General features: G+C 50.6%; 1 protein-coding gene across 2 annotated transcripts in view; it reads left to right on the forward strand.

Annotated features, from left to right (window-relative positions):
* Positions 1–12,683, forward strand: part of PREX1 (phosphatidylinositol-3,4,5-trisphosphate dependent Rac exchange factor 1) — a 204,789-nt gene that overhangs the window by 93,901 nt on the left and 98,205 nt on the right. For both annotated transcript variants that reach the window (XM_032256051.1, XM_032256050.1), the window contains exons 4-5: positions 967–1,071; positions 8,873–8,974. In XM_032256051.1, coding sequence (XP_032111942.1) covers positions 967–1,071; positions 8,873–8,974 — 207 coding nt within the window. The remainder of the gene's footprint in view (positions 1–966; positions 1,072–8,872; positions 8,975–12,683) is intronic.

Raw genomic sequence — 12,683 nt, forward strand, 5'->3', positions numbered from 1 at the left:
AGCTTGCAGCCTGTGCTGTGTGCTGGGTATGTATTCTATGTTGGCCATCAGCACTGACCGTGAAGACATTTTGTAGCTCTAGGTGTCTGCTCAGACTATGCACACATAGCCCCCAGAGGGAGCTGGGGTGGGCTGGGGATGCCTGTTAATTCTAAACCCATCCATCGTCCCTTCTCTTTGGTTTCCTATTTCCTGCAGCCTCCCATCGGAAAGCCATCTGGGGGCTTGTTTAGAAACAAGATGAGCTCCTTGCCTTGTGGACCCACCTCTTCCTTCCTTAGCTTGTTTGGTCTCTTGCACACCGCCACCCCTAGCCCAGGGTTGAGGCCTTGCAGCCCTTCCTCCTCCAGTGGCCTCACCCACAGCATCCTTGTTTAGGGTTTGGTGGGTTCTGTGAACCATTTGGAACCAAGAATGCTCAGTTAAGAGCCTCCTGATAGGAAGGCTCCTGTCTCTTCCAGTTCTGAAAACCCTGACTGATGGTTCTGGATCTGGTGACCCATAGGTGACCTTTAGGTTGAGTCCATCTCTGGCTCAGGAGTGTCTGGAGGTCAGCAGAGCTAGCCCTCAGCCATAACAACTCCGACTTAGGGACTTTTCTTAACTCTACCTTACAGATGAGGAAACCGAGGCACAGGGAAGTCAGGTAACCTGCCCAGGTTCACAGGAAATATAGAGCCATGGTGCAAGCCCAGGCCACTCTTCTTGAGTCTGTACTTTTGACCCCCAGGCCATGCTGCTTCCTGAAAGGTTATTCAAGCTCCTGGGTGCAGCCGTGGGGCATGAGTGGAGTCTGGGAGGCCGGTAGTGAGAGGAGCCGATTTACTCGAGATCCCTCCTGCCGTAGCCTCTCCCGATTTGGGGTAGTCCTTTCCCCCTAGCCTGCCAGCCCAACAGTTGGCACATCTCAGGGCGCCTGCCTCCTACTATGACCTGCCTTCCACAGATTCTGTCCTTGTCTTGCAGAAGGACAAGTTCTACGTGTATGAGGAGTATTGCAGCAACCATGAGAAGGCCCTGCGGCTGCTGGTGGAGCTGAACAAGATCCCCACTGTGCGTGCCTTCCTTTTGGTAAGTTGACCTGTCAGCCCTGGTGCTCCCTCACACTTGGTCTTGGCCTTGGGAATCTCTGGGTACAAGAGGACTTCCTGCTGCCTTGTGGTGCCAAATCCCTTCCTTGGCTGGGGTAATCTCCTCACTAAAGCAGGGATCGGCATGGCTTTTCCATAAAAGGCCAGCTGGGGAATATTTTTGGCTCTGATAGCTGAGCAGCTCTAGGATAGAGAGAACTTCCCTTTCCCCATAGTAACAGCAAAAATCCTAGGTCTGATACACATTGGCTCAAAACCCTACCCCTGAGCCAATTGCTGTAGATGGAGTAATTGGTGATGGTTTTACAATTGGTCACTTCTGGAGAAGGAGGGTGGGGTCAGATCTACCCATGCCACAGAGCCTAAGGGTGGAGTGGATCCCTGAGGCAGTTGGTTTGCATTTGTGGGAATGCAGCTAAGTTGGGAATGGATGTTGGTCAGGAAAACTGTAGACATCTATGATGGTCTTCCCTACATTTGTAGAGAGCCTCAATTATGTACCAAATGGATTCTCATTTGTGATCTCCTTTGAGCCTTTTAGACCACTATCTGTTGTGTATGTGTCAAGATAAACATTTGTCTGCGTTGCAGACATCTCAAAGAACAGTGGTTTAAACAAGATGGACACTTCTTTCTCTTTCTTGTTAACAATGTAGGTGTAGATAGTCGGGGGCTGGTATAGTGGTTCCAGTGTCAGGGGCCAAGGCCCTAGGGTATGGTGCTCATTGACCTGGTCTCAGATGACCTCTGACCACATCCTAATTCCAGGTGGCAGGTGGCGGGAGGGTGGGATGGAAAGCACACAGTTCTCCTTTCTAGGGCATAGCAGGAAGCTGCACACGTCTCCTCCCCTCACGTCTCACGTCCCATTAGCCAGCACTCAGTCACGTGGCCACACGTAGATGCAAGGAAGGCTGGGAAATGTGGACTTTATTCTGAGCAGCCATTTATTACTGTGGAAGAATACATTAGGGGACACTGCATAGTCTTTGTCACAGGTGATTTTGGTGACTTCAGAATATTAAGTGAGTTTCAAGGGGTCCATCCTTGAAAAGTGGTTATGCTTCTCCTGGGTTTCAGTCCCAGTCCTTCACCTCTGAATCCCCTCTCATTCAATCGTTGACATCTCCCCGTCCCCATACCGTTTATTTTCCCAATGGCACATACTGAATTCAGCACATGAAAGTAGAACAATTAACTGACACAGCAACGGAGTGTGACCCACCTTCTCAGAGTGCTAAACTACAAAATAATATTCCTCATTGTACTTCTCCTTCACACACAGTCTCCAACAAAGCACTTCCAGAATTTCCATTCCAAATGTATGTTTCCTTCACAAGTGAGTTCATGTTGGTTGGCCCGGCTCCAGGGAACATCTCAGGAAGGGCAAACTGGCGGACTGATTTACTGATTTCCATCTTTGTCCCAAGTGAATTAAGCTTTCAGGACTATTGCTTTTCATAGCTGATATCTGCATCTTCACATTTCTGTGTTTGCACTTATATTCATAAAATAGTCTGGGCAGAATGTAAAGATGAAGTCATGTTAGTGCCAGACCCCACACAGATAGGAATGGCCACATGTCTGCATTGACCTGTTGGCTTGCAGACAGCACCCCCCATTACAGTTCCTGCTGCCCAGGCACTGGGCACCCTGGCCGAGGGTCCCACCCTCTGAGGGTGTTCTCTCAGGTTCAGCTGGGTCCTGGGAAGCAGGAATATGCCAGGAAGGTATGGGCAGGGAGTGGGAAGGGAAGGGCTGACTTTCCTTTCTTTCCTTCCGTCCTCTCTCAAGCAGTCTTCCTGGTGGGTCAAACCGCCCTATTCCTAGCAGCAGCTGGGTGGGCTGGGCTGGGCAGGGGAGGATGCGTGGGGTGCCAGCACATGTGCCATCTGTCTCCCTCCTTGCTGGCATCTCCCAGCTTTTGGCCACCTGCAGAAGAACTGTTGTGAGTCTGTTATGGGACATTAAGGCTTTGGGAACAGACAGAATCTGGCTTTCCATCCATGTTGTGCTGGGCACCAGCTGAGTGATGGAGCAGTGACTTTATGTTTCTCTGCCTCAGTTTTCTTTTCTGTAAAATAGGAATGATTTATTCATTTACTCATCCAACAACTTCTTAGTAAGCACCTGCCATGTGGTAGGGATCATTCTAAGTCCTAAAGATCTGACAGTGAACAAGACAAGAGAAGTCCCTGTTCTCACAGAGGCCATTCTGGTTGGGGAAACTTCAGCGATGATGTGACACAAAGTTCTCCGGAGGATGTACAGTCAGGATGAGAGGATGTTTTGAGGGAGTTAGGGTGGTGGTTGTTATTTTAGATTGGTCTTTGGGAGAACTGCATCTTGGGTGACATGTAAACAGAGGTGTGGATGAAGTGGAGGAGAGCGAGAGAGGGGAGGGGGCCGTGTAACATTTCAGAGAGATAGAGAACCTGCGAGTGCAAAGGCCCTGAGGTAGGAGTGTGTCTGAGGAATTGCAGGGCCAAGGGTGACTAGAGTAAAGGCCGTAAGAGGAAAAGCAGGAGGAGATGAGGCTGGAGAGATGGAAAGGAGCCAGGTAACGAAGGAGCATGTAGTCAGTGGAAAGAGTCTGAAATTTTTTGTTCTGTTTTTTGTTTTTTTGAGACAGGGTCTTGCTGTGTTGCCCAGGTGGGAATGCAGTGGCACAATTGTGGCCCACTGCAGCCTTGACATCCTAGGCTCAAGCCATCCTCCCATCTTAGCCTCCTGAGAAGCTGAGACTATAGGTGTGCACTACCATGCCTAGCTAATTTTAAAAAAAATTTGTGGAGATGGGGTCTTGCTATGTTACCCAGGCTGGTCTTGAACTCCTGGGCCAAAGGAATCCTCCTGCTTTGGCCTCCCAAAGTGTTAGGAGTACAGGTGTGAGTCATTCTGCTTAGTCTAAGTATCAGATTTTCAAGAAGCTTTTGAATTAAAGTATAGCGTCCATGCAGGAATTGCACCCCAGGATGATGAATGCTCACAGACATCTACAGCATGGAATCACCAAGACCGAAGAACATTCCTGTCACTCCAGAAGCTTCCTTCTTTCCCCTTCCTAGTCATGGCCCCCAGGCCTCCAGAATCCCTCTGCTGACTTCTCTTACCGAAGCTTAGTTTTGCCTGTTCTAGCATCGTCTATGAATGGTATCGTTCAGGATGTGTGTGCGTGGGGCTGCCTTTGCGCAGCACGATGTCCGTGGGATTGCTCTGTGGGATCCCTTCACGTTGGAGCTCAGGGCATTGCGTTAGAGAATATTTCGTTTTATTCTGAGTGGGATGGAAGCCGTGGGAGGGTTTTGAGCAGAGGCATGACTGGATCTAATTTGCATGGTGAGAGGCCCCCCCGCCATAAGTGTCTGGGTAGAAGTATAGGTCTAGGGAGGGGCTTGTATGCATTTCCTAGGGGACCAGGACAATTGCCACAGATGGGGTTGCTTAAAACAGCAAAATTAATTCTCTCTCAGTTTTGGAGGCCATAAGTCCAAAATCAAGGTGATGGTGGCTGCTCCCTCCCGGGGCTCCAGGGAAGGATCCTGTCTTTCCTTTGGAAGCTTCCAGCAGCCTCCGGTGCTCCTTGGCTTGTGGCAGCATCACCCCAATCTCTGCCTCTGTCTTCATGTGGCCTTCTTTTGTGTCTTCCCTCCTCATGAGGACATGAGTCGTTGGATTTCGTCTTAACCAATTACTGTATTTCTGTAAAGACCCAATTTCCAAATAAGGTTACATTCTCAGGTTTTTTGGGGGCCTGGCGTTTTGGGGACCACTGTTCAACCAACTACAGGGCTACTGCAGCGTCCGGGCAGGAAGCGATGGTGTCTGAGAACAGGGTTGCTGGTCGTGGTGGGAGAAGTGGTTGGATTCACATAGAGCTTGAAGGCCTGAGTTGACACAATTGGTGATCAGCTGACTTCGGATATAAATGGTCACTGACGTTGGATATAAATGAACGAGAGGCGCCAAATATGACTTTAGGGTTTTGGGCCCAAGCAATGGGAAGAGTGGAGTTGCATTTTCCCAAGAGGGTGCAGGCTAGGGTAGAAGAGGGAAACAAACATTCCCTTTTGGATGCGTGAGGTTTAAATGCCTGCATTATGTCCAGGTGGGGTGATGGGTGGGCAGCAGAGACTCAAGTCTGGAGTTTAGGGAAGGGTGGACTGGAGAGATAAACCTGAGCATTTTCAGTATAAAGAAAGATGGTGTTTAAATCTAAGTCAGGGACGGGCGCGGTGGCTCACGCCTGGTAATCCCAGCACTGTGAAGGGCCGAGGCAGGCAGACCACCTGAGGTCAGGAGTTCAAGACCAGCCTGGCCAACATGGCGAAACCCCATCTCTACTAAAAATACAAAAATTAGCTGGGCATGGTGGCACATGCCTGTAATCCCAGCTACTAGGGAGACGGAGGCAGGAGAATCATTTGAACCTGGGAGGCGGAGGTTGCAGTGAGCCAAGATTGCACCACTGCACTCCAGCCTGGGTGACAAAATGAAATTCTGTCCAGGAAAAAAAAAAAAAAAAAAGTGCCAAGTCAGGGGGGGATCAGCGGGGCGGGGGGCGGGGGTGCAGCATGGACAGAAAGGCGGACTCAGGACAGCTTAGGAACGTGCCGCCATTAGGAGGTTGGGAAGACTGTGAGGTGGACGCCTCACCTGAATCACTTCTGTAAATTTCAAGCATTTAAGGACTTCTCAGAAGTTCTTTCCATAGTGCCTGAAATGTAATGAGAATAGTGAATGCTAGCTCTGTGTGTGTGCCTGTGCCTGTTTTTTTTTTTGTTTTTTAAGAAAATAAAGTGAAACAACAACCTAGTGTGTGTGTGGGAAAGTGTTATTGGTGGCTGTGAAAATCTTGTGAAAACTCCTTGATCCTGGACAAAATGGGTCCTTCTCCCTCCAAGCCCTGGGGGCTTCTAGAAAGCACCTTCCCCACCCCCCATGCTCCGTGCGCTCTGCCCAGAGCTGACATCACCAGGGCAGCTTGTGGCGAGCGCTGGCTCGTAGGACAAAGACCTGAGTGTGAGCAGCGTGGGGCCTGGCATCTCCCAGCTGCTGAAGCCTCAATCCCCCATCTGTGCCAGGGGTAGACACGGGTGGGGGCCATTCTGCTCAGCTAGAGCTGCGACCTGGGGTCCCTAGAATTCTGCTTCTCCAGGCAGAGCCTATTGTGATTCCCAAGAGGCAATGGAGATAGCTCTGAGACTTGGGCCAGCTCTTTGTGCCACAGTTTCCCCATGTGTGGTAGGGGGAGAGTGGTCCATGCTTACTTCTTTAGGCTTTCAGCATGAACTTTATGTGTATGTGAAGCATGAGGCCGAGTGCCTAGCATGTGGTGGGCATACGGTTTGTGTTCTTACAGTCTGATGTTCACTTGAATATAAGCAGGGAACTTGTCTTGTTTGACAGCCCCTCAGTGCTTGGAACTGTGCACAGCACACAGGACACAATGTGTATTTGTTGAATGAGTGAATACATGGTAGGATGGGAATCCCTTTTCCCAAGAGTCTGGATTCATTTCCAGTTTTGCAGGGTGGCGTTGAGGAGGAATGGCCGGATGTGTTAGTGGTTCATTCCTTCTTAGTTGGTGAGTTCATTCACTTATGCATGATGGGCACATAGTGAGCCTGAGGGACCCAGGACTGTGAGGGGCATGGCACGGAAACACACGGAATTCATGGTTCCTGCCAAACAAAAATAGGTTCTTTAGTTGGAGCCCCTCTGAAGGAGAGGACAGTGCCTGGAATGTGATTGAGAGCCACGTGGAACAAATGGCCACCTATGGAGGCTCCAGGAGGAAGAAGTCTTGAGAATTGAGAGCAGGATGGGTGGCTGGGCTGGTCTTGGTGCATGAGTGGGCTTGGGTAAGGGCACACTGGCATCATGGTTTCAATTCCAGACTGTGTCAACCTGCCTGGCTCTAGGTCCCAGCTCTGTGGCTTACTTTTCTGGGGTGGTCTTGGAGTAAAAGACAAAACCTCTCCAACCCCAGGAGTCTGAGTTCTGAGAGGAGAATAATAATAGTTTTCAGTCAACAGTGTGGCTGGTGGCCAGGAGCCCCAGGGGCCTCTGGACGTATGACTAGCTCTTGGTTATTGTTAGCAGTGGATGATGGCAGTGTTATCGTTTTAATTATTATTGGGGAAGAGAATACGTTCCAGACAAGGGGCATGGAATGAGCCGAGAGAGGCAAGGGGGCTGCAGGGCGGAAGTATTGACATGGAGGACGCTGAGTTGATTCATGTGGACAGGAGCTTGGGGGTAAGCCTGAGAGTTAGGGTAATGGTATTTCATTCCTAAGAGAGCTGCACTTTTTAACTCTGCAAGCCAAAACTCTGCTGCCTATGACGGCACTTGCGTACGCTCTCCCCAGGAAAAGAACTAGGACATCTTCAGTAACAGCTGAAGATGTCCTAGTTCACTTTCCAACCCCTAACTCTCCCTCTACAGAGGGAGCCCTCACTGGAATTGGGTGCATTCCTTTTCCATGCATGTCTTTATATTTCACTACATACATGCTCTCCATAAACAGTGCCTAGTTTTTTTTTTTTTTTTTTTTTTTGGGTGATAGAGTCTCTCTCTGTTTTCCAGGCTGGAGTGCAGTGGCACAATCTCGGCTCGCTGCAACCTCTGCCTCCTAGGTTCAAGCAATTCTCCTGCGTCAACCTCCTGAGTAGCTGGGATTACAGGTGCACGCCGCCACGCCTGGCTAATTTTTGTATTTTTAGTAGAGATGGGGTTTCACCATGTTGGTTAGGCTGGTCTCGAACTTCTGACCTCATGATCCGCCCACCTTGGCCACCCAAAGTGCTGGGATTACAGGTGTGAGCCACCGCGCCCATCTAACAGCATCTAGTTTTATGTTCTGTGTCTTTAAACGATTTCTATAAATGGTTTAATACCCTCCTTATCCTTCTTTCTTTTGCACAAGAGTATATTTTTGGGGTTCACCCATGTTGCTCCACGTGGCACTGGTTATCTAATTTTCACTGCTGCGTAGCTAGCTACCACTGTATCAATCCGCTTCAAACAGACTGAAACAAAAATAGAGACGTTTCCATTCTCAGGTGCCATTACCCTAAGCCCACCCATGCACCAAGGCCAGCCCAGCCACCCAACCTGCTCGCAGTTCCCAAGACTCCTGAGCTCTTCCTGGAGCCTCCATTGGTGGCCATTTGTTTCACGTGGCTCTCAATCACATTCCAGGCACTGTCCTCTCCTTCAGAGGGGCTCCAACTGAAGAACCCATTTTAGTTTGGCAGGAACCATGAGTTCCACATGTTTCCCTGCCATGCCTCTCACAATCCTGGATCCCTTGGGCTCACTGTGTGCCCATCATGCATAAGTGAACGATCTCACCAACTAACTGCCTTGTGTTTTGAGTCTCCTGGTGTGTATATGTGAAAGCTTCTCTAGACCAGAAATTGGCGAATTTTTCTGTAAAAGGCCAGATGGTGAATATTTTAGGTGGTGCTGCTATATGGCCTTTTTTGTAACAACTCAGCTCTGCCGTTGTAGCTTGTAGGGGGCCACAGACAGTGTAATGGATGTGGCTGTGTTTCTAATAAAACTTTACCAAAACGGGAAGTAGGCAAGATTTGGCCCGCTGGGCTTTGTGCTGGTTGTGGATGATGTACATTTTCACTTCTCTTAGGGGTTGCTAAATCACTGCCCAAGTGATGCTTGTAGCTGTGCTCTGAGAGTGCTTCCCATGCTTGAGGGTGGCCATGTCCCTGTGCTGTCCTTGGTGGATTTAATGAAGGTCTCCTGTCCCTTTGCAGAGCTGCATGCTTCTGGGAGGCCGGAAGACCACGGACATCCCTTTGGAGGGTTACCTATTGTCTCCGATCCAGAGGATCTGCAAGTACCCGCTCCTCCTTAAGGTGAGACTATCCCACATTTGAAGTGACAGAAAACCCATTGGTTTCAGCAGAAAATAAAATCTGTTAGTTCAAGTATCTGAGAAGTCTGGCAGCAGTGTCAGCTTTAGGCTGGGCTGGATTTAAACCAGGACCTTTCCTCTTTCTCTCTTGTTCACTCTGCTTTCCACTGTTCAGGCTTATTTTCAGTGTGGCAGCAGGTGGCTGTGGTTCTCCTGGCCTCACAACCTCTCAAGTTTAAGGTCAGCGGGAAAGAGAACCGCTCTACTAAGGATTCATCCTGGCTTTGGCCATCTGCGGCCAGGGGAAGGTCATATGCCAGTTGGTTTGAGCCTGAGTCATGTGCTCTGACCCAGACCAATTACATGAAGCCTTTGCATGTACCAATCCTCCAGTCAACATAGACCCACACTTTACCTCTGAACCAATCACCTGTGCTTTACCCCGAACCAGTCACTATTGCTGTGCTCTGATCAGCTGAGACATGGTCCCACACTCCACTCTGATCCAATGACAGTGAGTAGGGCAGTGTTGTGTTGTGACTGGCTGATACCTGTGTCAGGTGCTCCACTCCTGAACCAATCATTCTGAGTAAGGGAATTCTAATTGGCTCAGACTTGGGTCATGTGCTCCAACCTTGAACCAATCACTGGGTCCCACAGGCCATGAGTGAGGACAGATGAACCCCACCTGACCAAAGTCTGAGCTGTTTGTGGAAGGCAGAGTGAGGGCAGGCATAGGCACTAGCTGGGCAAACACAGCCATCTATACACCTGCTGTTTCCTTCCCTGCTGCCAGCCCTGGCTTCTTCTTGGATGGGCCAACCAGGGAAGATTTGCTGCTTGTGTGGGGATGGAGAAGGCTTGATTCTAGGCTTCAGGCTAGCTGCTGGACAGATCCTGAGCCTTGGGGTTGGCTCTCCACCTTCCACTGCTCTCAGCCCAGGGTGTCAACCCTTGGAAATGGTTGAACAAAATGGCTGTTGGCTGGAGCCTGTCCTGGCTCTGTCCTGAAGGCAGCTGTGTTCCGGGTTCCCTGCAGGGCGGGGCGGGGGTGGTGGGGGAGCGGTTAATTTGGCTGGTGGGGCCTCATTCGTGCACCTGCTTACAGGGGCCTGTATATTTTTGCTTCATGAACTGGATGGAAAGGGAGAGGGAAAGGGCACCAGGACATTCTTTATCTTGGTTTTCTGCTGGAGAAAGCGGGTGATGCTGGAACCTCTGAGCTGGGCCAGACCCTGGGACCATCAACTCTGCCCACGAACACAGGCCTTTGCTGTGCGCAGCTGTGGGGGTGGGACCCAGCTCTCCTATGCCTCCTCTGCCCCGCTGCTGCTGTTGATCTCCCTCAGCAATCTCGAAAGGAACTTCAGTGCTTGTTCTTACCATGGCTTTGATCCCAAAACAGGTCTTGGAAATGCTGTAGTTCAGGTCGTCACCTGGGTGTGGAAGAAGCTTTGGGTGAAACTTGCAAACTGGTAGCCTGTGGACCACATCGGGCCTGCAGATGTGCTTCGTTTCATCTGTGTGGTGTGTCTTTCAAACTTGAGTTAGTTGCCAGCATCCAGAGGAGGTGTACTGTAGTGGTTAGACATGGGATTGGCAAAACTGTGACCTTGGGCCAAATACAGCCCATGGTCTGTTTTTGTACAGCCTATGAGCTAAGAATGGTGTTTATGCTTTTTTAAAAAGGATTGTTCAAACAAACAAAACCCCAGAAGAATATGTAGCAGAGTGGACGTGGCCTAAAATATTTACCGTCTGGCCCTTTATAGCAAAAACGTGCTGACTCCTGGGTGAGAGCCAGGCGTTGCAGCCATAAGCAGTTTGGGCTTGAATTTCTCTGTCATTTATGGGCTGTGTGACCTTGGGCAAGTCACTGTACTTCCCTGTGCCTCAGTTTCTCATTGAAGCATAGGCTTCCTGTTAATGGTATTTATGGGGTTGTTATGATGAGTAAGCATGGACTTAGTCCTAACAGTGACTCAACAAGGTAGGCACTGTGATTAGCCCCATTTTGGAGATGGGGCAACTGAGGCACAGAGAAAAGAACACACAGTAGATAAGCAGTAGAACCACCGTTAGAACCTGGGCACTCTGGTTCCAGAGGTCCACCCCTAACCACGTGGCTGTGCTGCCTGTTGAGAAGCATTTTGGGGAGTCAAACTGCCAGTGCTTGGGTATCAGCGACGCTGCCCTTCTCAGTTCCCTAAGTGGGGTCTAAGAGGTCGGTGGCCCTGTGTTTTGTGGCTGGTCTGCTTCTCCTCTGGGTTTCAAAACCTTGAACATCTGACCCATAAGAAAAACCAGCAGCCATAGCCCAGAGCTGAACTGAGGTTTAATTTCTAGATCTTTCGTAAGTCCGGGTTCCAGCAGGCACTTGTAGCTGCAGCTTCCGTGACATGTTTTAACAGACAGTGGGGCTGGAAGGTGTGTATGGTGGACTCAGCTTGACATGAGGTCCAGGCATTTCTGAGGCCTGTTCCCATTTCCACAGGGGCCAGAGTTTGGTCTGGTGGGATTCTTGGGTTCTGGATTCCCAGGAGAACAGAACCGCCCAACAACCCATGGAGGAAATGGCCTGTAGAAAATGGCGATGGGGTGGCCACGGTCACTCCCCTGACCAGGCGGCTGTTGATACTGCCCACTTGCGCTCTAGCTGTGTTTATTGGGTAGGAGATTGGGGAGGCTTTTCGGGAGAGAGCAAGCTGGGCCTTAGACTCTGGTGGGCCATGCCTTGCTCCCTGCCTGACACATCTGCTCAGTGTGCCCGGCCTTTGGCACCCAGAGCAGGAACATTTGCATCAGCAAACACCCAGCCTGAGGGGAACTCTGCCCCCCACCTCCGGAGTGCCTCCATTCTGTCACATTTTCCAGTGGATTTTCAAAGATGATCCCATGAACTTGAAGCAGCTGAGCTCAAACCCCCAGCCCACCCCCTCTGGCCCCTCCAGATTCAGACGCCCTTGCAAGGGTCCCTGCCGCCCTCTGAGCTCCCTTGTTTGAGCTGAACTCCCACTCGGCGTGGGCACACAAGGTCAAGGAGCCTGGGTAGGAAGAGGGAAGAGGCGAGAATGAAAGCCTTTTTGGGAACAGCCCCCAAAAGCTGAACTTGAACATTGCCTAAGAATAGCCAGAACAGCCTATCTCGACCCTTTGACCCAGGCCTGGGATAGACATTTGGCATTTCAGACTTTGTTGAGTTTTCCATTCACGTTGCCAGGGAAATGGTTCAGGTTGAGGGGGATGCCCCTGGTGCACAGCTGGCAAGTGCCTGGCGGGGGACCTGACTGTCACTAATCCTCTCAGTTTTTCCTGGTGATGCACACATCTGTGTCCCTGCTTGCTCTCCATAGCCGTGAACAGGACAGACCCAGGCTCTCCCGCTTAGAGCATCCAGTCTTGGGCTGGGCCCCATGGGGGCTTGGTGTGTGCAGTGGGGGACCATCCTGGGGCTGACTGCAGGGGACACACCCTGTCTCGGGGCAGCTGCCACCTTTGCCCCCAGCTCTCTAGCCACTTGATCTTGGTCTCCTCTGCTGCTTCCTCATCTCCGGGACCTCTGAGGAAAGATGGGCCCTGGGCTTAGTCCTTCGGTCTTTTCTTCATCTAGACTTGTTCCTGTGGTGGCCTCATCCACTCTGTGGCCCTTTGTAAAAACAAAATATACTCTGGCTGGGTGTGGTGGCTCACGCCTTTAATCCAAGCACTTC

This window comes from Sapajus apella, unplaced genomic scaffold (genome assembly GCF_009761245.1).
Source record: "Sapajus apella isolate SASKATOON/1434 unplaced genomic scaffold, GSC_monkey_1.0 scaffold92, whole genome shotgun sequence".
NCBI classification, from domain to species: domain Eukaryota; kingdom Metazoa; phylum Chordata; class Mammalia; order Primates; family Cebidae; genus Sapajus; species Sapajus apella.